The following is a 22,463-nucleotide window of genomic DNA, read 5'->3' on the forward strand; positions in this document are numbered from 1 at the left end:
GCCACAACAGATCGGCACGTACGGACTGGGGGGGCACAACGCGACCCTCTGTCCCGCCCCGGCATCCCCCGCGCAGGAGACAGCCCGGTACTCCACACGTCCAGGGGAGCGCCAGTGCGGGGACAAGCAGTCGCGCCGCCCCTCTGCCCAGCGCTTGCCCCCGCAGCCATGCGCCCACCCCCAAGCGGCACCGAGATCGGCAACCAAGGCCGCGGCCGAGCTCCGGCGGACCGGGCCGGGCCGCACTGCTGCTACTACCGCTACCGCCAACGCTGCCCCCCCCCCCCACCCGTGGGCTAGCGGCCAACCCCGCAGCTCCCAGCATGCACTGCGGCGTGGTGCGCCAAGCGCCGATGACGTCCCCATCCCGCCACTGGGCAGCGGCGCGGTCGCGTCACGCTCTCGCGCAACGAGTCACCCGCGCTTGTCGCAACGCCCAGCCATTGGTGGAGGCAACGGCGCGCCTCGTGGCCCCGCCCCCGCAGCGCGGCCGGCTATAAAAGTGGCGCCGGCGCCCGCTCCGCGCCTTTAGCCCCGGGTGTCTGAGAGGAGAAAGATGCATCGACTCCGCTCACGGGCCTCCACGGGGATTTCTGCCTTCGCCGCCGGTTCGTCCTCCGCCTGCTTTCGCCAATCACCCCCGCTGCCCCGGACCGCGAAGTCAACCTCGCAGAGGCGTTGGAGTAAAAAGCGATCCTGCTCTTCTATCGGCTGATTGTCGCTGATTCCCGGGCGGGGGGGAGCAGAGAGACGGAGACCCGGAGAGGGGCCGCGGGAGCCGAGCTGAGCGCCGCTCCGACCATGCCTAAGCCTAAGAAGCGGGGGAGCAACCACCAGCGCGGGGCCGGTGAGTGTGGCCGGGCCGCGGGTAGGGACTCGGGGCTGGCGGGGGCTCGGGGAAGGCGGCCTTGCCGGGCGGGGAGTTCACCCGTCGCTTCCCGTGGCCGCTGTCGGGGGAAGGGAGGCGGCCTTCGCCCGAGTGAGGGGCCGCGGCCGAATGGGCCGCCTTGGCTGGCTGCGCGCCGGCTCCCTGCAGGACCAGTGCAGAAGCGGCAGGACGGGCGGGCGCGGCCTCTGGGCGCGACGGAGCTGGAGCACGGCACGGCCCGGCCCGGGCGGTGCCGCCGGGGTGACAGGATCCGACCCCGAAACAGCCACCTCACGCCGCTTGCGCGCATGCGCCCGGCGGCGCGGGCGGCCCCGGGGAGGCGGCTGCCGGCGGTTGTGCCTGGCGCCGCCGGCGGGCAGCGGCGCTCTGAGGACAGCGGCCGGCGCCGGGCCCGCCGGGGCCTCCCGACAGCCGCGGTCGCGGGTGCTGCGTGGCCGGCGGCCCGAGGGCAGCCCGGGCGCGCGGGGGTCTGGAGCGCGTCCTCGGCACGCACAGGCTTTGGTGTCAGCGTTGCTGCACCGCCGGCAGCGTGGGCCCTTCCGGGGCGGGGGGACAGCTGGTGCTGTCATTCCGGTGTCCCCGCTGTGGCTGCATGTCAGCGTATTGTACTGTGAAAGGCTACAGGGTCCTTAAAAGCAAGAAAACAACACATCTTCTTAGCCTGAAAGAGGATATTATAAAAGAAACAGTGTTCATACAATCTGGAATCCATGCGGTGCTAATGCCAGGGCGAAACAAAGGTTTTGTGGGATTGGTGAGAACTTTCACTTCAGCCTACCATAGCTGTGAGGAGAATGTGTTTCTAGTATCAGATGCTTAGGAAACGAGCAGTTCACCGGGTCTTTCTGCAGCTGCTTTTGTTTTAGTTTGTGAAGGGCTGGAAACGAGAAAGTGGCCATGCCAGGGCTCTGAGCTTACAAGTTTCTTCATCTATGCATTGGCTAGTATTTTCCTTTGTAACTACACGAAACATCAAAGGTTATGATCAGTGGTACAAGTAGGTGATTTATGGCTAAGAGCTGCAAAACCTCTAGAGTACGAATTTAACTTGGACAGTGATCAACTTGAGGTTGATTCTGGCTGGGTGAAAATGGGGTTTTGGTAGTCAGGAAACCTGCCCAAAGCTGGCAAGCACTTTGCAGTGCCTTGTTAATTTAGAATCATTTGAACCACAAAAAAAATAGGTGGAAGAGCAGAATCCCACGGTTTGTAAGTGGCATTTGGGAGCTGTTGGAGAAATAGCAGTGAAACTATTTTGCTAATCAACCTTAGTAGATGCAAGTTAAGGGCTAGACTAGGACAGCGGTTGAAATTACAGTGTTCTCAGGTTGAACTCCTCCAACTCTTAATCTTGTAACAATAAGATACCGGTATGAAAAGTTGTAGAGGTGAGCATTGGTAAAAATAATACCACTTTCTTTAAAAGGACTGAAGTTACTGAACTGAGGCCTTCTTGGTCCTGAGAGGGGAAAACTTTTCTTCCCGATGAAGCATTTGATGCTCTGGCTTGTATTTGCAATTCAGCTGGATATAGGGTTGGACACTGCTGATCCCGCAAATACTACACTTAATCACGTAAATTCTGCAGTGAACTGGGTAATGTATAGCTTACCCTGGCTTGAAGTCTCTCTAAATTGAAAAATAAGATTATATAGCAATTTTTACGTAGTTTTTCCTAACAGTTAAATTAATACAGAGCTGTTTTTAAAGCATAGTCACAGGGAATCACATTAACTTGAAGTTCATTGTAGAAGGATCCTAAATCTAGAGTTAGGAATTCTACCAATACATTGAAAATGATCTTCCAGAACAGAGCCAACTAAATCTTCAGGTCAGGTGGGAGTAAAAGAACCATCAGAGGAAGAATATGTGCTTTCCATGAACGGGTCAGGAAGAGTGAGTCTGTTGGGATGGTTGAATTCTACTTTCGGTGTTCAGATGTGCCTTTTCCATGTGAAAAAATGACCAAACTATTGTATTTATCTTTCCTTAAGGCGGTCAGCCCAGAAGTGTGCAGCCTTTTAGTGATGAAGATGCTTCAATTGAAACTATGAGCCACTGCAGTGGCTTCAGTGATCCTGCTAGCTTCACTGAGGATGGTATATTTTTCTTTTATATCTATTCATCTGTTCAAAACCATAAAATCTTAATTGACTTAGCAGTTTATGTACTAGACTGTAAGTAGCAGTAGACTGTAAAGTGCTTGCTACTGTAACTGAGCTGCTGTTGCAGAGACATCTGAAGCAATGGCAGATGGGACAGGCTGCTTAGAGAGTACTTACTCGCTGTATCAACAGTGAACACGCTGGTCTATTTCAGGGGTATGTGTAGTATATTGCATGAAAATGTGTTGCTGACAGGGTTGGCTGATGGGTGCCAGTTGTAGCAAATTATGTAAGAGCTGATGAGCTTCCTTGTTCATTCCTGGCACATCTAAGAAGCAGATATAGAAACACCACAGATGTATCAATAGATTAATTTTTATAGAATTATTTTAAGGGGCAGTTTGTTGTAGGTATGACGCCATTCTGTAGTTATTGTCTATGTTAAACTGCTTTTTTTATCAGTATTAAAAATATTTACTGTTGGATACTAATCTGTCCGCTAATAAAATGCATAGAACTAAATTATTTTCTGTGGATTAGGGCCTGAAATTGATGAAGAAGCCACTCAAGAAGACTTAGAATACAAATTGAAGGGATTTATTGATCTTACATTGGACAAGAGGTACAGTATGCTTTGAAGGAACATTCATATATTGCTTACTGGTTTCCTCTGATTATGTTAAGGGAAATATGCATCAAACTTCTTTATATGCTTACTGAAATGACAGTTATTTCATGCTGGGGAGGACTTGCTTTTCGTCTAGATCTGAAAAGACCTTTTTCCCTCCAGAGTTTTTGGATAAGTGAGAGTCAGACTTCCCTTTCCTAATAGCTTGAAGGAGAAGGACTTTATTTCTAGCCTAGTATACTGTTGTGAATTCTATCTCCAATCTTAAGTCTCTCTATCCTTGAGGAAGGAGGCAATTCGTAGCATCTAATACTTGATGTTGCTTCTGTGGGTTACTGTATTTGACTATATCTAATAGAAGACTGCCATAAAAAACAAAGGCTGAGCTTTAACTGATGTATGCTGATTTCAGGATGTCTTTCTTCTCTCTTCTAACAGTGCAAAGACAAGACAAGCAGCTCTTGAAAGCCTGAAAAATGCTTTTTCTTCTAAAATACTATATGAATTTATCATGGAAAGGAGAATGACACTAACTGATAGCATTGAACGCTGCATAAAGAAAGGTAATTAACATGCTTGCTATTAGAAGGCAATAATCCTTATGAAATAGCTCATTGTTTCAAAGGAATCAAGACTGTGAGGCTTCTCTAATACTTTAGAGTGCTTAATAATCTAGTTATTTCACATTTGTTTTTCTTATTTCATTTAGATGTCACGTTTACACCACCTAGAAAATTAAATTAACTTCTGTCTGTTGACTTCTGCATTTCCTTTTGCAAGTTTTCAGACTATTATTTTTAAAGGGTTAAAGGATGGAAGCAATGCACAAGGAGATCACTCATAATAGTATGTTAATCTCTAGGTAAGAGTGATGAACAGTGTGCAGCTGCCGGACTGGCATGTCTTCTGTGTGTGCAGATGGGGTCAGGAATTGAAAGTGAAGAGATTTTTAAGACCCTTGGTCCAGTTCTAAAGAAGATTGTCTGTGATGGAACAGCAAGCATACAAGCCAGACAGGCTGTAAGTATGAAATGTGTATTTGCCAGGCAGGGACAGAGGGCGGTTTTTGATCAGCTCACTATTGTGTAATCCAGACTAAAGGCTATGACACAAGTGTAAACTCAGAATGTTGAGATACGCTCTGAATGAGCCATAGTAGTTCTCACTGACTTAGGAATTTCCACATAAAGGTTGAACGTCATCCTCTTCTTCAACCTAGGAATTTCATTAAAGAGCTATTAGATCTAGTACTTTTGTGTCAAGTGTCTGCACTCACTATGTTGCATGAGGGCTGATGTTGAAGGCTTATAGGAGAAAAAAAAAGTTTTTCCACTGACTGCTATATCCTTCTTGTATTAATTTTAACTTCTTTAACTGCAGAAGAACGTTACTTATGCTAATATATATACATATGATAAAATTACATATAGCATGTCTAGAAGTAACTTGATACATTTGTCCTACCAAAGTATTTTGCCCAGTCATCTCACCTGTGCATCAGCGGTATACTTGAAATATTGACTGAAGACAGTCTAAAGCTCTTGCTAATATTTTCTTAAACTTTAGAGTTATAAGTAATACTCTCCAGCTTGCCTTTATTATTACATAGCTGGCTACTTCTGTTGTACTCAAGCTGTGTTACAAAAGATACTATCAGCTGGAAGAGGAGGAAGTCTTAGTTCAACAGCAGTTATTTTTGCAAGCAAACAAAAGCTATTGAAGCTTCTCCTGTTTCGAGTGTAGTTTTGAGTCCTGTGTGCTTAGCGCAAACATCACTTTCAAACACTTTTGTCTTACTCTTTATAGGAGGATGCAGTAGAATATGGGGGCTAGGGAAGAGATGAGTGGGACCTCTCAGCAATAGTTGGAAGTTTCCAGGAATGGCTCTTGGAGTCCAGTGTTTTCATGCCATTTAATTATAAGAGAGAGCAGAAAAGGGAAAGTACTTTCACACAGATGTGAATAAATATGTGTTCATTACTAATTATCAACATAATTTCTGCTAGTTCGATCCTAGTGGGATTTAAAATAATTGGTGAAAGGAGTGTTACGTGTTGCTTTATGTAAATCATTAACTAAACCAGTGTGAAAAGTAAAGGCTTGTGAGTAGCATCTGTTGTAAAATCATCTTGAGAGTAGATGGGAACTACGAGCTAACTACTGCAAAGAGGCTGAACTAAACAGTGTTGAAGACTTGTACTCTGCTAAGGTCTTAATCTCAAGTTTCGGTTACTCTGGATGTTATATTTCAAAGGTCAAAGTTTTGTCAACAGTAAGGTTAATGTCAAATACTGACTTTTTTTTCTTTTGTGTCTAGTGTGCAACCTGCTTAGGGATTTGCTGTTTCATTGTCACTGATGACATTACGGTGAGGATTAATACTTTATTGGTTTTCTTTTTAATGCATTGACAATATGAAAACGTATGAATCTTAAATCATTGCTGTTATGCTTTTTCCGCTGTTAAGGAGCTGTACTCTACTATGGAGTGCCTGGAAAACATCTTCACAAAGGCCTATCAGAGAGATAGAGACACTAATGGTGTTTCGAGTACACATAATACTGTGCTTCACATCAGTGCTCTCTTAGCATGGACACTGTTGTTGACCATTTGTCCAGTGAATGAAGTGAAGAAGAAAATTGAAATGTGAGTGTCTCTCCTGGAAAGCAAAATTTGTAATTACTTTTATATGTAGTGAAGCAGGGTCAACAAAACTTGCATCTTAATGAAATGTGATTTTGTCCTTAGGCACTTGCATAAACTTCCAAGTCTGCTGTCTTGTGATGATCTCAACATGAGAATAGCTGCTGGAGAAACACTAGCCCTTCTGTTTGAACTAGCACGTGAAACAGATGCTGTAAGTAGATGTCAGCAGCTCCGTTTTCTTGCACTGGGATGATAAGGCAAATTACTTGGGTTGCATAGCACCCTAGATTTCAGCAAGTGGCAGATAATTCGCTGGCTTATGTTCTTTATAGTGAGCCTGCCCAAATCTAAGTGGGTATAGCAGTGTTTCATAGCTATTTAGCTAGCACTTTTGTACCAATTTCCACCTTGCAAAACAGGACCAATATAACAAAACACTTCAAACAGTACTGAAGAGCAATTAGAAATGTAGCACGTAAGCTTTAAAATGTAAATCCAGTGCCAGCTTTTAAGAAAAATAACAAAAAAAAGAAACCCAAACCCCAACCAACCAACCAACAAAAAAACCCTGGAGAGATTCCAAGCTAAAACTCATTAGATACTTGGGCAGTCAAGTTCCAGTGATTCAAAACCTGCACAGTTCTGCACTCAACAGCCTCTTCAGTAGAAATCGTGTTGACTTCTAGTATTGTGTTTTCAGTATTCTTATTTAGGTACCTTGAAAAGCAGAATTAGTATTGCATGATGGTTTCATAGCATTTGTGACAATTTTAGTCAGGTGGGACTATAAGGGGGAAGATTTTTTAAAGGAGTCGCATGGCTAAACATGCCTTTACATTCTTCAGTATGTCTTACTGATTTTTGAACTGTTTTATTGTCAGTAGTGAAGGAAACAGCCTCTACTTACTCCCATGGCACAGTGTGAGAGAGTTGCCTGAATGGCTTCTAGCTTGAACAAGCTGGGTTTTGCCAGAACACTGTCCAAAGTGAAAAGATAACTCCAATTGAGTCAGGATACGTGACACGCTTAACACTGCATAATCTGAAACAGTATGCTGATATCTGTGTACAATTGCAGACAGCAGGGATTTGGGTCTCTTGGCTATGGAAGCCAACTTCGAAAGGTAACAAAAATAACAGATCAGTTTCCATCTCTCTTTTATTTGGTCACACTGACTGCAAGTAACTAAAACCTTAAAATGCATTAATGAATGAGACTTGCATTCACCAAAAATATTTTGGGTTCCATTGAGGAAATGCCCCTGTAATCATTGCAAAGTATTCTCTTTGGATCCTTAACAATCAGCACAGATTACAAATGCTTACTGTGTTTTGCCTTTGACCAGTTTATTTCAAAAAGCATGCAGTAAACTCAGCCTGGTCAATAGACATGACAACATTCAGATTAAAATAAAAAATCACTATACGCAACACTGAAGGAGCTTTACTGTTACATGTGGCTCTGGCTACCAGGATAGAGTTTGAAGGTGTCCTACTTGGTGAAGTGGATGCTATGTCTTTGTTCTTACTGGCTTAAATGCTGCAAATGGAACAGCAGGAAGTTAGTGCCATCTCCGTCTCTTTAAATAACAAAGTAACACGTTGTAGAGACCTAGGTGCCCAGAATTTGGGGAGATCCATTTTCCTATTTGCAGGGAAAGATGTTGAGGCCAGAAGCTAAAGTGTTTTATGGTTTTGTTTTTTTTTTCTTTCACTAGGATTTCTTTTATGAAGACATGGAACTTCTAACAGAAAAACTAAGAGCTCTGGCTACTGATGGAAACAAGCACCGAGCCAAAGTAGATAAGAGAAAGCAGCGATCTGTTTTCAGAGATGTGCTACGAGCTGTTGAGGTGATTCTTTTGTCTTTCTTTAAGTGTCTGGATCTTAACCGTGCAGTGTACAATCTAATGAAAATGGTTTTATTATTAAATAGAATTGCTGTTTCAGTAAGAGCAACAGCAACAAATTATTTTAAATGATACTTCAAATTCTGATTACTTTATTCTGCATTTCTAAAAAAGTAGTTCTATTTCATGTAAGTTTTTATTTTACTTAAAGCTTGACTCCATGTTTCTTTCAAGAAGGTTAAAAATTGTACTGTAAATACTAAATTCTTATTTTATACCATGAGCAGATTTTTTATCATAGAAGACTTTGTAGGACATCCAAATCAGTGTCCTGAATTCTGTGAAAAGGTCCATTCTAAAATCTGCTACTGAACTGCTGCGCATCATAAACAAAAATCAGCTATGTGGTAAAATACATTTCCAACTGGCACCTCTGTCAGGGGCCAAAGAAGGAGGGCTGGGGAAAGGTGGATTGTCATTGTCCTAATTGTTGTGCTGTAATCTTTTGGCTTTCCATATCCAAATTAAGAGAACAATATGCAAAGCCGGACTTTCAAAATTTCTGGTTAGCAACATGTCTTAGAGGCTTCATTCAACTGTCAAATTTCTGTCACTTCAGTGGGTTGTTATTTTACACCTCTCAGTAGATTTTTGGGTTTTTTCCTTGTCAGATAATTGCTTCTTACATAGTTGTATTGGTAAGACCCAACTAAATATTACTTGACATTCAGAACAGTTGACCTCTCAGAAGCTAAGGAGAAGGCTTTGAAGAGATTTGGAGTCACTTTTGAGATCTGCCTGTAGAAGAGTCCGAGTCCCTTATTAGTACATGCTACATTCCATTGTCACAAATGTAGCTCACAGCACTTGAAAGGTGGGGACTAAATGAGGTTTACACACTGACTTCAAGGTCACTGCTTAACTCAGAACTGGCTTTTCTGGAGATTCTGGAGTCCAATTCTTAAACTCACTTTAAAGATGAAAGTCAAGTGTTCTTTCTTCAAAATGCTTTCTGACTTGAAGAATGTCAGCTTCAAGTCTTACATGAGATTTAACTTTAGGCTAAACTCATCAGTTTATGAATAAATACAGTTTATATACATGTATTATTTGGAAGGTTAATAAAATTATATATGTTTTTTCCTTTAATTTTGGATAGGAGCGTGACTTTCCTACAGAGATGGTTAAGTTTGGACCTGAGCGTATGTATATTGACTGCTGGGTTAAAAAACAAACTTATGATACCTTCAAGGATATTCTGGGGTCGGGGATGCAGTATCATTTGCAGGTGAGCTGCTGTTTGATGCATGCTCAGACTGTTGTTCTCTGGCTGGCTTCTTTGTAGCAGTTCGGACTGAATTATGAAGTCATGAGTAGAACTTTGTGGACTAATGAACTTTGCATTAAAGTGTTAAAAGACAGCACACAGCACTTACAAAATTAACTAGAGAGAGCTTTTTCTGAACTGTAGCCTGAGTGTGCTGTGGGTTAGCAATTAGAAGACTTCTCTAAGAAGTAAGATACTCAAGCTGAGTACCTTAGGTTCAGGGTTTTTCCTATATTGGTGCTGTCTTTCAGCGGTGCTGTAGTTGACTGGCTGTTAAAGAGCTGCATGCCTCCACCCTTCCTGGTCAAGCCTGTAAAAAGGAATGCAAAGTTTTAGTCTAAAGTGATAAACAAAACTTGCAGCCCAATGATGACAGCATTCCAGAAGGGAAGGAATAAGTCCTTATTTGTTCACTAGTCATCTGTTCAAATAGGTAACAGAAACAGGAATTGTAGCTCGGGGTATATGCACCGAAATTGGTATGATAATCATGGGGTTAAAATATTCAGTCTGGTGCCAGCTGATTTTCAAGGTGACTGAGGGAGCCCAGGCATGTGACAGCTTCTTCAGATTTTAAAGTACATTTACAGCCAGATACTTTAAAATTGCTGTGTTGTGAAACCATACAGATCTGTGTCCTGCTGCCTAACCTTGCATAGATGGTGTCACAGAACAGTGTCTTCATTTTCAAGGTCAAAAAAAATCCGGGGTGGGGGGGGATGGTGAGGCAACCTATTTCTGTCTCACAAGGGCAGCTGTAGTTCTTAGCCTTTTTCTGATTAAAGGAAGAAGTGTTCCCTGGCTTAATTGCAAAAGTTACTAAGATCTGTGTCAAATTGCTGCAATTTCTTGCTTTAATACTTGATATTTAACAGTAGTCATCTTTGGAGACTTGATAACCAGGGGAGAAACTGATTGCTTGTGTTTCTTGTTTAGTCAAATGACTTTCTTCGGAATGTGTTTGAGCTTGGTCCACCAGTAATGGTAGATGCTGCAACCCTTAAAACAATGAAGATATCCCGTTTTGAAAGGGTAGGTTCTTGCACTTTAGTGTTGATACATTAATATATTTCTCCTGAATTAAATGGTATTCCAAACATGCGGTTGAGAAGCTGTCATATTTAAGGTGTTACTTTAGAACTAAGTGTCCTATATTATCCTGAATGAAACCAAACCTTGCTTTTGTGGGTGTCTTTGAGCTCTTATTTTAGCTCTTCCACTGAGCATGTGTCTGCTACTGCTTTTTCTCACAAGGAGGTCTGGAGGTTGATGTGGTTGCTGACTTGTATCAGATTAATGCTCTCTGTGTGTGTGGAACTAGGGCTCTAAGGAAAGCCATAGAATTTTGGGCAGGGACCTACAGGAAGCTGTAGAAACCAAGTCTTAATGAAGACAGTCCCAAACTTTGCAGTGTGAAGGGGACACTGACAGGATGATGGCTTTGTTCTGTTGGTTGTGAATGTACTTACCCTGTATGAACCATTTGAAATGCTGCTGCCAAATTTAATCTGGGGGCAGACATAATCTACATTGTGCCTGTGTGATGTTCAGCACTGACTGGCTTCAGGATTGCTCTAGCTCAGCCTTTCTTACACAATCCAAGTTTCTTTTAAATGTGTATATATTGAAATGAATCTGTCTTTGGTGCACAAAGATATCATACTATAAGTTTAAGAAGGCCTACCAATTTGTTCAAAGATTAATAAGAATTTTTTCAAGCTGTTTCTTAAGATGAAAAACAATGTACATAAGCTTTTTAATATCTGTGATTAATGTTTTCCTTTTATTTTGTAGCACTTGTACAACTCTGCAGCATTCAAGGCTCGGACAAAGGCTAGAAGTAAATGTCGTGATAAAAGAGCAGACGTGGGGGAGTTTTTCTAGATCTCCTTTTCCATGGCTTTCAATATTCATAATTGAAATGTATTTTTAACCTTTAAATGATTTTTTTATTTCTGTAGTCAGTTTGCACTTGTGCACAGAGATGTTGTATAAAGTCTGTAAATACAATGCATGTTGTTGCTTAGTTGCATATACACTGTACATAGATGGGTGTAAGATGGGATGCAGGGGTACGTTGTAACACTTGCATTAGATGCAACTTGCTCCAAAGTCTGAATATGCTGTTACTGAACTGTTCAGTGGGGTGGGCAACTGTAGTCAAATGCCACGTGTCAGATGGGATTCCTTACTTCACATCAAGGCAAACTAAATGAGTTCATTGGGCAAGTGTTCTGGTAAGAATGTGCTAATCTCAAAAGACGAACTTGCTCGTGTGAAGTTAATTTGGTAACTTTTTAAACTCCTCTGGCTGGCAAGTAGACAAATTTCTGCATAGTGTGACTATCCTATGAAGTTCCATTACCTTCACCTACAGTGGAGTACTGAATGACAAATACTTGCCTCAATGTAAAATAAACCCAAGATTCTTGTGTTCTGAAATTGGAAGTTTAATTTTTGGAATAAAATTGTTTCTTGTTGCTTGCTTTCTGTGTAAAAGTGATTACTACACGAATGAAAAGTGAACACTAGCAACACCAAAAGGTTGAAACAGATGGGTTTATTTGCCCATTCAGCAATGTGGTTGGGTTAGTCTCCATGCTTTAGTAGCTGCCTTGCTGAGTTCTGAAGGTGTCTGATCTACATAGGGTCTGCACAACAGCCTACTGTAGACTTGTCATCACATTTCTTATGGTGAAATGTTTTCTAGTTCTGGTGCTGCACAACACCTTCTCCCTTATCTTACCGGAGCCACTCCAGCTACTTTCATACTCCATAACTTTCGACATGTTAAAAACTACTCCTACCCTCGGTTTCTGGCTCTAGAACACTGAAATGTGCCAATACCTGAGAACTGTCTTGTCATAGGGATGGGGGGCTGTAATGTAATAAAGACACTAAATCCCAGCTAGCTGAAGCTTCTGAATTTATGGAAGATCTGTAAGTAAAGGTGCTTGTTAAGCATTCTTAGAAGTGTAAGTCAAGTTATCAGCACAGCAAATGAACCTCACACCCCAAACAACCCCACCCTGTAAAAATTACTGCTTGCTCTGATAAGGATGTTTTGGTTTGGGATTTTTTTTAAGTTTCTGATTGTAGCAGAAGCTATTCCAGAAACTCCATACATGCCAACCAGCTGTACCTTCTAACCTTTTTTTTCACTGAAATTACTATGTATGAACTTGTTTGGCTTACATAACTGATTTTATACATTACAACAAGGCCTTCAGCTGAGGTCTCTGTATTATTGATGTGTGCTGTCAGTATTTGTCATGCAAGCGGAGCAGTAACTTCTGATCCCTGGGCTATATGAAGCTGTTTTTGTTTCCCCAGCCCAAGCGTTCCCACAAGCCTGGTGGTCTCTGCCCTGGCTGCTAGTACTGCCTTTGGCACCCTTTGCTCATGTAAAGCAGCACTTTTGATAGCTTCCTGTCCTGGCAATGTTTTCTGGTGCTTTCCACAGCCCCTTCTGGCTGGTGGCCCAGCACGTGGTTGCCCTTTCCCCCATTACCCTGCCAACTGCAGAAACCAGGATGGCTTCCAAGGCTGGCTGATGCGGGACAGACTCTGATGCAGACCTTGCCCCTGGACTGCAGAGACCTGGGTCCTTGTTACTTGGACCAGGTAGCAGCAGAGCTTGTCAGCTTGCGGTGGGAGCTGTGAGTCAGAAAATGGATCCTCTTGTTTCCTGGAAGACAAATACTTTGTCGGCTTAAAAGGACTCGAAATTCTAGACGTAGAGGATGACTTCAGAACAGGATTGTTGTTTCAAGCTGTGATGCTTTCATATGAGTGTCAGCTGCCTGTCATTGCAGTGTGCTGGAACATCACGTTTGGCAACATCAGCAAGAGAAAAACGTGATCACAGGAGCTGTCTGCGAAAGAGCACTTAGCAGTGCTCACAACACAGCTCATCAGAATCTGATTTTAAATAGCTAGTGATGTCGTACAAATTAGTCCATCCATAGTACTCTCCCACTTGAATTGGTAAGGTGTGGGGGAGGAGGAGGAAAATACCCTGAGTTTTTTTAGCCTATGCCTTTAATGTACTCACGTCTGCAATACTGTAGATATGACACTTCTGCATAGCAAACTGGTTAATCATAGCTACGGTCTGGTAGCTATGACTCTTCTGCATAAGCAAATGAGTTTTGGAAAGGCATCATAAACCAAAAGGTTAGTGAAATATTGATCATCAGTAACAAGCTGCCTCATTTTCCATGATAGGATATTATAATGATGATTCCAATATAATAAAAAACTGTATATGTGCTGATTCCTTTATAAACAGATCGATACTGTGAAGTCAGCATACTTAGCCAAGATGAAGTCTAAATATAGATGGAAAGGGACAGGCTGTTTCTTAGCTGCCTTCATGGGTTCTGCTGGGTTGACAGCTTCCTATGGCTCTAAAAGTAGAGAAAGAACAGCAGAACAAGTGTTCTTCGGGTGATTTTCACTGGCTGATCTCTTCCATACTGGCACATTACCTGAATGTAGTTATGTTGTAAGTAATGTTTCACTCTCCTGCTTTTTAATTGCTTTGAAGATTTTACTTCTTTCTTTTCTGTGAAGAATTTTGGTGTGTTCTTATTCTAATTTTACCAGAACAGCTTAAGAAGAAATTTAAAAGTCACATGGGGAAAAAAGTCTTTAAGCAAGGTTAAAGTATGAGAGTAACTCACAAAACCCCAGTGGATCAGTTTGTTGGGAGAATAATACTTTTAACCAGTAACACTGATGTCTCTTATCTTCTCTTGTTTATTTGGCGTGTCAATAGAATCAAACAAATGTAATATAGACTTTGCTGAATTAATAATGGTTATCATCTTCACTGTGATTACATGCACAGTGAGGAAATCAGTTTTAAATAATTAATAAAGAATGCAGAAATATAATAATATTAATGAATCAAAGGTACTCACGTTTATTACCACTCAGGCTGTTGAGTCTTCCCTGAAGTTGCAGGGAGGTACTAATCAAAATGTTCAAGAGAAACAACTGCTCTTTGGAAGCTAAAAATAACCAAAAGCCTCTGTGCCACGAAGTGGTAACTCCTCGCACGCCATTGTTGAAGCACGGGGCTCCTAATGATGGCAGCTGGCCACGGATGTGCTTGTGGGGAGACAGCACAGAGGGTGCTGCCTGGCACCATGTGGCAATCTAGCGGCAGGGCAGTGCACACAGTCATCTGTCCTGAAATTACTGCTGGACACCTAAAAATCATACTCTCGGTAGGGGAACCACTACTGTGCCAGCTTTCCACCTTTATCTTTGTATTTTGCAGCAACAATTTTGAGCAGAGGAAAAGATTAAGCAGTAATCTTTCCTACACTCTATTAAACAGAAATATGAATGTGTACATGTAGGCCTGTCAATCTCCACTATTACGCAAATGAGACCCATTGCCAGGAAGGATTTAAGCACTTAGTGTTCAGACTTAGTGAGGCTCAGTGAAGCTGGGCTGTGCGGTCCAGCCCGGGGGAATTACAACAATCTTTTGCATTTGGTTTGATGAGAGAAGGAGTGGGCCTTTTCCCGAAACACTCAGGGCTATTCCTCTAACTTCAGGTTTTTAACTTAAGCACTGCGTTAGGCAGCTGGTCCCATTGTGTGCAATTCATAGAGGAGCCTGCTTAGGTATTGTTTCTTTTCTATGTATAACCTTCCTTCAGAGCTGTATTTATATAAGCAATCATTCAGTGAGCTCATGCACCCAGACTCTGCTGAGAAGTGCTGATTAGGCACCATCCAGTGGTTTTTTTAAAGCAAGCAGTATTAGTCTGAAAAAAAGGCTTTTCCATCAGGCTTTAATTTGTCCAAAACTAGCATCTATGTGGAGTAGAGCCGCATTTGACTAATTTTTGCTCCATTTTTCACAAATAATAACTTCACAGTGATATTCTAAGCAGAGGACCTGAGTGACATCCTTCCCAGCAGTGCCAGTGAAGGTCTGGCTTTCACTATAGTCAGGATATCACCCAACAGTCTACCAACTACACACCAGATCAAAAGGGTTATGCAACAAAATAAGTCTAACAAATGGTGGTATCTGTCAAAGAGATTTTTCTGTTTCTCTCCTTCTCCACGCACATAAGTATGTATGCATAAGTATCCACACGTGCACAAACACAGTGCAGACATGAAATCTTACACTCATCAAAGATCTCCAAGAATAAACAAGTGCTATGTACTGAGTTACTCTTGCCTTCAAGACCTAGGAAGTATGCTGGTCCTTCAAATCCCTTTATTTTACAGGTTGTTAAAGCTGCTCATAATTTCCTTAGAACAGGACACCAATTGTTACCAGTTATTTTCTATATCCATATTTTAATTTACTTTTTTAATTATTAGTTCTTTTAGATACAATGGAGAGGCCATCCTTGGAAATTAACCTGCCCAATACTCAGGAAGAAGGGAAACTTTATGTAGTTGATTCCTTAAACAACCTAAACAAACTAAATGTTTGTCCAGATGGATCCCAACATGTGCTAGGTATGTACAACAGGTGATGCTCCGTGGTTTTCTGTACCTACAACAGGCCATCAAAAAGAGTTATGTATGACATTTGAAAAGGCTGATCTTATTGTGTGTCACTGCTGTCAACAGCCCAATAGGCCAATATGTATGTCAAGCTCTGTACTGAAAAATGTAACAAGATGGAAAATGGTGTAATTTAGATCAAATTAATGGTTTAGCTGCTCCTGCTGAGTATTTAAGTTATCAGGTTCTTGAAAAATCCTTGCATTTAGCTAGGGATTCACTGTCAAGCCTGAACTTACCTTCCATTTCAACTGGGATTCATTGAGTGATCCCTTGCAGGATAATGTCTCTAGTAATGCTCTACATAAATTGCATTGTAACTCTGTGAGTATTGTCACAAGCAATAAATTCACACATGGCAACAGAAACACCAGAGGAAAAACCGTTCATTCCTTTAAGACACATATCCTAAGGAGTCAAACCAGTCATCTGAAATATTCCATGAGACTTTTAAGCATTTTAATTCGCAGAGTCTCTTTATTTACAGTTTCAGGTATAGGCTTTCGCACTTCTACTTGGTTTTATATGGCTTTTATCTTTGCTTTCTCATGGCAACCAGAATATTTTCACTCAGTAAGAGCTACAATATATTTGAATTATGATACACTCTGCATTGTTTCATGAATCTAGAAGCATTTTGTCATGTTTAACATAACCAACCTTAACAAACTTTGCCACCAAATAATTTATCATCTCATAATAGATGAGGAAGAGAACATTGGTGCTACTGAAGAAAACACGTCAGGGAGCAACATAAGAAACCAGCGTTTGTTCTTCATCACCTTCATTCTTACTTTGATCATCAGTTTGGCACTTGTTTCATTTGTAATATTCATAATAAGTAAGTAAACCAAACAGTGGTTCTTGAAAATATAAGGCAAATTAGAAGAACTCTGCTGAAATACGTCATGCTACCATGTAACATTCTACTGGTGTATCTGCATGGTCAAAGGCTTTGGCTGGATATAGGCAGTGGGTCTTGGTCCTGGGTCCAAAACCACAGGCCTCTACTCTGTGAGCTAGAATGCACACTTTTCTTCTTAGTGCTAAGGTTTTGTGAGCTTCAACAGCTGTCAAGAATTCAGCTCAGCAGGGTTATACTGTGCTGCTAAAAATGCTGGCTGGAAACTTAATTTTAAAGATGACTGTATGGCAGTGAGATACTTTGACAACATGCCTTCCATTCCTTTCCAAATAAAACTCAGTCCTGGTGTCATTTCACTGCAACTGGAATTACACCCAGGCTAACACTTAAATCAGGCTACCTGCATAAGGACCTGAAGGTTGCCAGCTAAATACTGACTGGAAATTGGTTTGGAACTACATAAATGTCAAACATAAGAACCAAAAAAAACCTGATAAGATGTATCAAAATTGTCATGCAGCACTGAGTCTGTCGATGAAATTACCATTCTGCTTCAGCTGGGCTGGTTGGGCTGACTTAGCTAAACACATGGCTACAGGTGACCTTGCTTTATGGAGCCCTTGCCGTCTCGGGCTTTTCTGGGCTAATGGTATTGAACAGAGTATGAGATGCATTCTTTTAACTTACAAGTTTATTTTCAGTGAATGGGAATCCATGTGAAATTGAGATTTCTTTTATCCTATAGTAGGGGATTCACTGGGGTATAGCAAAAATTCTCATTTTCCTTTTTGAATAGGAAATTGTAACACTTGATTTGTGGACACACGCTCAAAGAACAGAGTATCAGACAACTAAAGAGCACAAAGGAAATTTTACATGGCATAATTGTAAAACCCCAATTAAAATACCTCATCCTTGAATTCCATATTTATTTAATGGGGAACTGCTAAAAGTGGAGCGCCAGTATAGAAAAATGAGCAATGTGCCCCTCTAGTGGAAAACTGGTAAAGTAACAGTGAAAAGGCTACTCACTAGGGTTAAAAGAGTTTGCTTGGGCTCAGGTTTATGGTTTTTGATTTCCAGTAGTGCTTCAGATTATGCTACAAATAACCTGAGATTATGTTTGCAATCCATAGACAGATTTGTTTACCACTGGCACTACCAGTTTAAGCTTCAAAACATGGGTAAATGTTGTTAACTTCAGAAGGCCAAAATAAAAATAGCTCCAGAAGTGTACATGGCAGTTATGCATATTGGTGTTCCAAGAGAAACTGGCCTCCAAATGCCAGTATTTGCAAGACTTCTTCTGTAATCTAAATGCGTTAGGAAATCCAGTGATGTGGCTGTAGTTTGCTGTGTGTCTTAGTAATTCTACTTTTAGAAAAATACAGATGCATGCTGCCCACAAATAACACCCTGCAACCCCTAAATAAGATATATTCCTGGGTTGTATTTGATTTTATTTCTCTGCACTAACCTGAATGAACCACAAAATAAGCAATTAAATAAGCAATGTAACTTCTTATCATTAGGTCCTGCAGTTGCTTTCCAGTTTAATATTTTTACTCATCATAATTCCCTACAGACTCCCATGGGAATGCAAGAGAGGGTAATGATGTTCTTGACTTAAATGTTGCCAATTTAATGTGCTACGTTTTCCTTTTCAAGTTCAAACTAGAAACAAGATGGACCAAATATCAAGCAGACTAATAGCTGAAAGGAAGAACATAGAAGAGCTTAAGAAAATTAACAATATGATATTAAAGCATCTAAATCAATCAGGAATTAAGGAAAATGGGAGATACCTCTTCACACAGTCTCCTGATCTTCACAATTACCTCTTTACTCATGCTGAACTGAAAGTCCCTGAAGAATAGATCTTCTTTGGAATGAAATTCAGCATATTTATGTACTCAAGCTATTTTCACATATGGCACATGGGTCACTTAAACATTCTGACATGGTCACAGGAGCATTAGAAAAGCCAGATGTATGAAAGATGGTAGAAAATAGTATTTTATCCCGTTTCATATGAATATAGAGTTGACAACTAAGACCATATGATTTATAATAAATGATGGATTATCAATGATTTTGGGCAAGAGTTCCAGATTCTTCGTGCATTGTAAATTGCAGGGCTAAGGGCTCAGTTTTACTTTAAATGTGAGTGATCACAGAAAATAGTAATTTCTGTTCACATGATTCCAGCATGACCTTGTTCACTTACTCATTCTCCTGGGGTACTTTTGAACAAGTTTTGTGTTTGCTTCTGTATTATTTGTATTTAAGGATAACTTCAGATTCCTTAACTTATAAATAAATCCATTTCTGCCATGGAGTTTGGTGGTTTTCCTTTCTGTTAATCTAAACAGATCGACTTACTACTCCTTTTGTGAGAAAACAAACTTGAATAAAATCAAAGCCTTTCATAACATGCCATATTCCTCCCAAATTTGTATTGGCTGAACATGTGTATTACATTGCCTTACATGGGAAACAGGTTTAGAGGACTCAGTCTGGGAATACCCATCTCATAACAATGCTAGTATTCTGTCATCAGTATTTGCTGGTAGTTTCTGGGAGAAGAACAAGTGCTTTTATAAAGCAACATGGGGAAAATGCTACATGTTCTTGTACTCTTCCCTATAGTGGCTGTTGGCTACTACCAGAAAACAGCCAGGTAAAATCTGGTCTGAACCTTCAGGTTTTAAAATGGAGCAGTACCTCAGAGGGTAAAAGCAGGAGCCAATGCTTTCTTTCTCTGACTTTACACAGTTGTGGAGATCAACACCCAGAAGAGTGATCAATTTTACAAAAACATCACCAAAGCTGAGAACTTGCATTGCAGTCTCTTCTTCCAGAATGACTGATAGTCCGTTCTGTGCTGGCTACTTCATAGTCTGCAATAGAGTGAAGAACTACGCCCAGGAGTCTTTCCTGGTATCATTCTGCTTGGATTTGCCCAACCATTCTATTCCTGCTATTAGGAGTGCTTTGCTTTACACCTATGTTTTAAATCACCTACTTTATATTTCTTGATTTTTCTTTTCCTGACACATTACTGTCAAGTCATTCACATGAAAACTGTGAGGTGATTCTCAAGACTTCATTACTCCTGCTGTTAATGCCCAGCTGCAGTTGCAATTATCTACTCTGGACATCACAAGTAGTTGTTACAAAGATGACTTTAAAATAGCTAACAGAGAATGATAAAAGTAACTGTAGAAGTTGTAAGGAAAGAAATCCTAAAAGCCCAACCCAAACATCTTTCTGTATATGCTGTTAAACAATGAAAGAAAAGGTAAGACTAAAAACATGTCACTTCACAGCACTTCTTCTCTGTTCTTTGAGCTGTCAGCTGATTTTTAGTGACAATATTAAGTTTGCATCTCTCCCACTCATCTTGTAGCTATTCTAAGTGCTTTCAAGCTCCTGTCTTGCACTGACACACATCTATACTTGTTAGCCAGGGAGAAACAACTCTAGTATTTGGTACGCAGTGCATCTCAAAAATGTGGATTTGTCACATCCCTTGTTGCAACTGCAGCTATTAGAGCAGTCTGTGGTCCACTAGAAACTGACACAAATAGTCAATAGATTTTTTTCTGTCAGGAGACTGTAAATAAAATCTGTGCTATAGCAACAGTCCCCAAAGAAATTAAAGCTTAGTCATCTCTCTGATCCTGTCCTCAATTACTCTTAATCTAGTTATTTGATCAGTACTCATAATAAATCCACTTTTCCTGTCTTTATTATTGATTAGAAGCATCGGGGCTGGGGGGGAGAGAGTTCACTCCATGGTTTGATCCTGCAGGGTGCTGAATGCCCTTATGTGCCACAGATTTAGGACCAGTTCGGGCGTAAGGATGTGCAGGCATGCTGAGTACCACACAGGACTGAGATCTCGTGTCATCCTTTCTTGCTTCTTCAGTTGCAGTGGTCAGCTATTAAGATCAGTGACTGAAGCAGGGCAGAGATCCAAGGACCTCCTTAGGCTCATTCTGCTAGCACCGCTGAAACACATTTGTTGTTGGAGCCACTGGTGTACAAGGGAGACACGGGGCAGCACTGCTTATGGCTGCTTATGGCTTCTCAGCTCAAGTTACCAATATTCATTAACAGTTAGAACTGCTTCCATATGAGACCAGAGCAAGGGTTTAGAGGGCTGCCTTGACAGCAGAGTGCCACAACCATTCCACCAATGCTTTCTGGAGTACTCCCCTAAATAGAAGCAAGTAGCATTTCCTGCATGGGGACATTTCTGTCTAATCTACTGACAGTTAAATAGTCCCAAGGCAAACTTGACTCCTAAAATTTTCTACAAACTTGACCCTGAAGTGAACTTCAGCTAATTTCAGAGCTCCACAATCCTCATCTTGAATAAACAGCTAAGTGACTAGTAAACTCCAAGCTCCAGCTGCATGTGGTGTAACCACCGTGCTGTATAGGTATATTACAATGTCTCCTGTAGACACAGGCTGCACACCTCAGGAGCCTTTGCAAATTCTGCTATTATGACAAAGAACAGGAGCAAGGTGATCTGACAGTCACAATTTCATCTTATAGCAGCCACAGCCATTTTCCTCAGTAGTGCTGCTATTTTATCTGATTTGCAGGCTATGGAGGTATCCACCCAAAGTAACTTCATTTTCAGTATTTTGCCGAGTCCACTGTAAACTAAAATGATGCAAAGGGGTTCAGGCAGATGGAACAACATGCAACTGACACTCAACTCTCTCAACAGCTGCAGCTGCCATCATTGCTGAAATGACAACTTGGCTTCAGGCAATTTTCTGGTGAATAAATCTGGACAATACTAGAAAGATGTTGGTAAGGAAGGAGAAACACTTGGAAGATTTATCCAGTAAATTATCTTCAGCTTCCATCAAAAGCATCATGGTGTTGGTCCCTGAGGTGCTGTCTGAATCTTTAGGTGGTTAGGTAGTATCAGTAGACAATATACTTTCTTCCTCTGGTTAGTTTGCTGAGAAATACACTCCTTTGCTCCAGATACCCACAACAGCCCATGTTCTGGTTAAGCCAAAACCATTGGACTGTATCTGACTATGTGAAAACTACATCTGGAGAGACTATACAGTAATAAATAGTAGTGGGTCAGCTGGTGCAGGCATTTACTTGCCTTTTTTTGGGTCATGTTACCATGAGAACACCAATTGGTACTCAGCCTTGTGCTCCTCTAGAGGGAAACAGAGCTCAGTATCCACAAGCAGCATTTAAGAACTGAGAACAAAACATTCTTTAAAGAGCCCAGTCTATGAACCAGTAGGAGGTTGGGTAAATCCAGGCAGTAAGCATCTTCAGTAGAAAATGATGCACAGACAGTAAGGGGCATTTTTGAGATGCAATCAAATCCATCCCTTTGCCTGACAGCAGCATCAGATTTACTTCAATTATTCCTAACAGACGCTTTTAACAATGTACATACATTCCAGCTGCTCCAGCCAACGAGTCGGCTTCAACTGGAGCTTGGCTCAGATGCCTCTATACAAACGCCTGTAGCATGGGGAACAAACAAGAGGAATTAGAGATGGGTGCACATCTACAGGGGTATGATATAATAGGCATCACAGAAACATGGTGGGATGGCTC

General features: G+C 41.5%; 2 protein-coding genes across 3 annotated transcripts; both read left to right on the plus strand.

Annotated features, from left to right (window-relative positions):
• The first annotated feature begins 508 nt into the window (after positions 1 to 508).
• IFRD1 (interferon related developmental regulator 1) lies at positions 509 to 11,931 on the plus strand. The gene is made up of 12 exons (XM_065695404.1): positions 509 to 847; positions 2,884 to 2,988; positions 3,535 to 3,616; positions 4,061 to 4,185; positions 4,485 to 4,642; positions 5,940 to 5,990; positions 6,090 to 6,268; positions 6,371 to 6,479; positions 7,987 to 8,121; positions 9,278 to 9,406; positions 10,382 to 10,477; positions 11,240 to 11,931. Exons 1-12 carry the CDS (start codon positions 802 to 804, stop codon positions 11,327 to 11,329), a joined length of 1,305 nt encoding a protein of 434 aa, XP_065551476.1. The 5' UTR covers positions 509 to 801; the 3' UTR covers positions 11,330 to 11,931.
• Positions 11,932 to 12,018: 87 nt separating this feature from the next.
• Positions 12,019 to 19,191, plus strand: LSMEM1 (leucine rich single-pass membrane protein 1). 2 transcript variants are annotated; one of them, XM_065695523.1, is made up of 4 exons: positions 12,019 to 13,952; positions 15,800 to 15,940; positions 16,692 to 16,829; positions 18,522 to 19,191. In XM_065695523.1, exons 2-4 carry the CDS (start codon positions 15,814 to 15,816, stop codon positions 18,728 to 18,730), a joined length of 474 nt encoding a protein of 157 aa, XP_065551595.1. In that variant the 5' UTR covers positions 12,019 to 13,952; positions 15,800 to 15,813; the 3' UTR covers positions 18,731 to 19,191. The 2 variants fall into 2 exon arrangements, with proteins under 2 accessions (XP_065551595.1, XP_065551675.1); XM_065695603.1 differs by having other exon boundaries at positions 12,019 to 13,621.
• Positions 19,192 to 22,463: the final 3,272 nt, after the last annotated feature.

This window comes from Lathamus discolor, chromosome 1, assembly GCF_037157495.1.
Source record: "Lathamus discolor isolate bLatDis1 chromosome 1, bLatDis1.hap1, whole genome shotgun sequence".
NCBI lineage: Eukaryota > Metazoa > Chordata > Aves > Psittaciformes > Psittacidae > Lathamus > Lathamus discolor.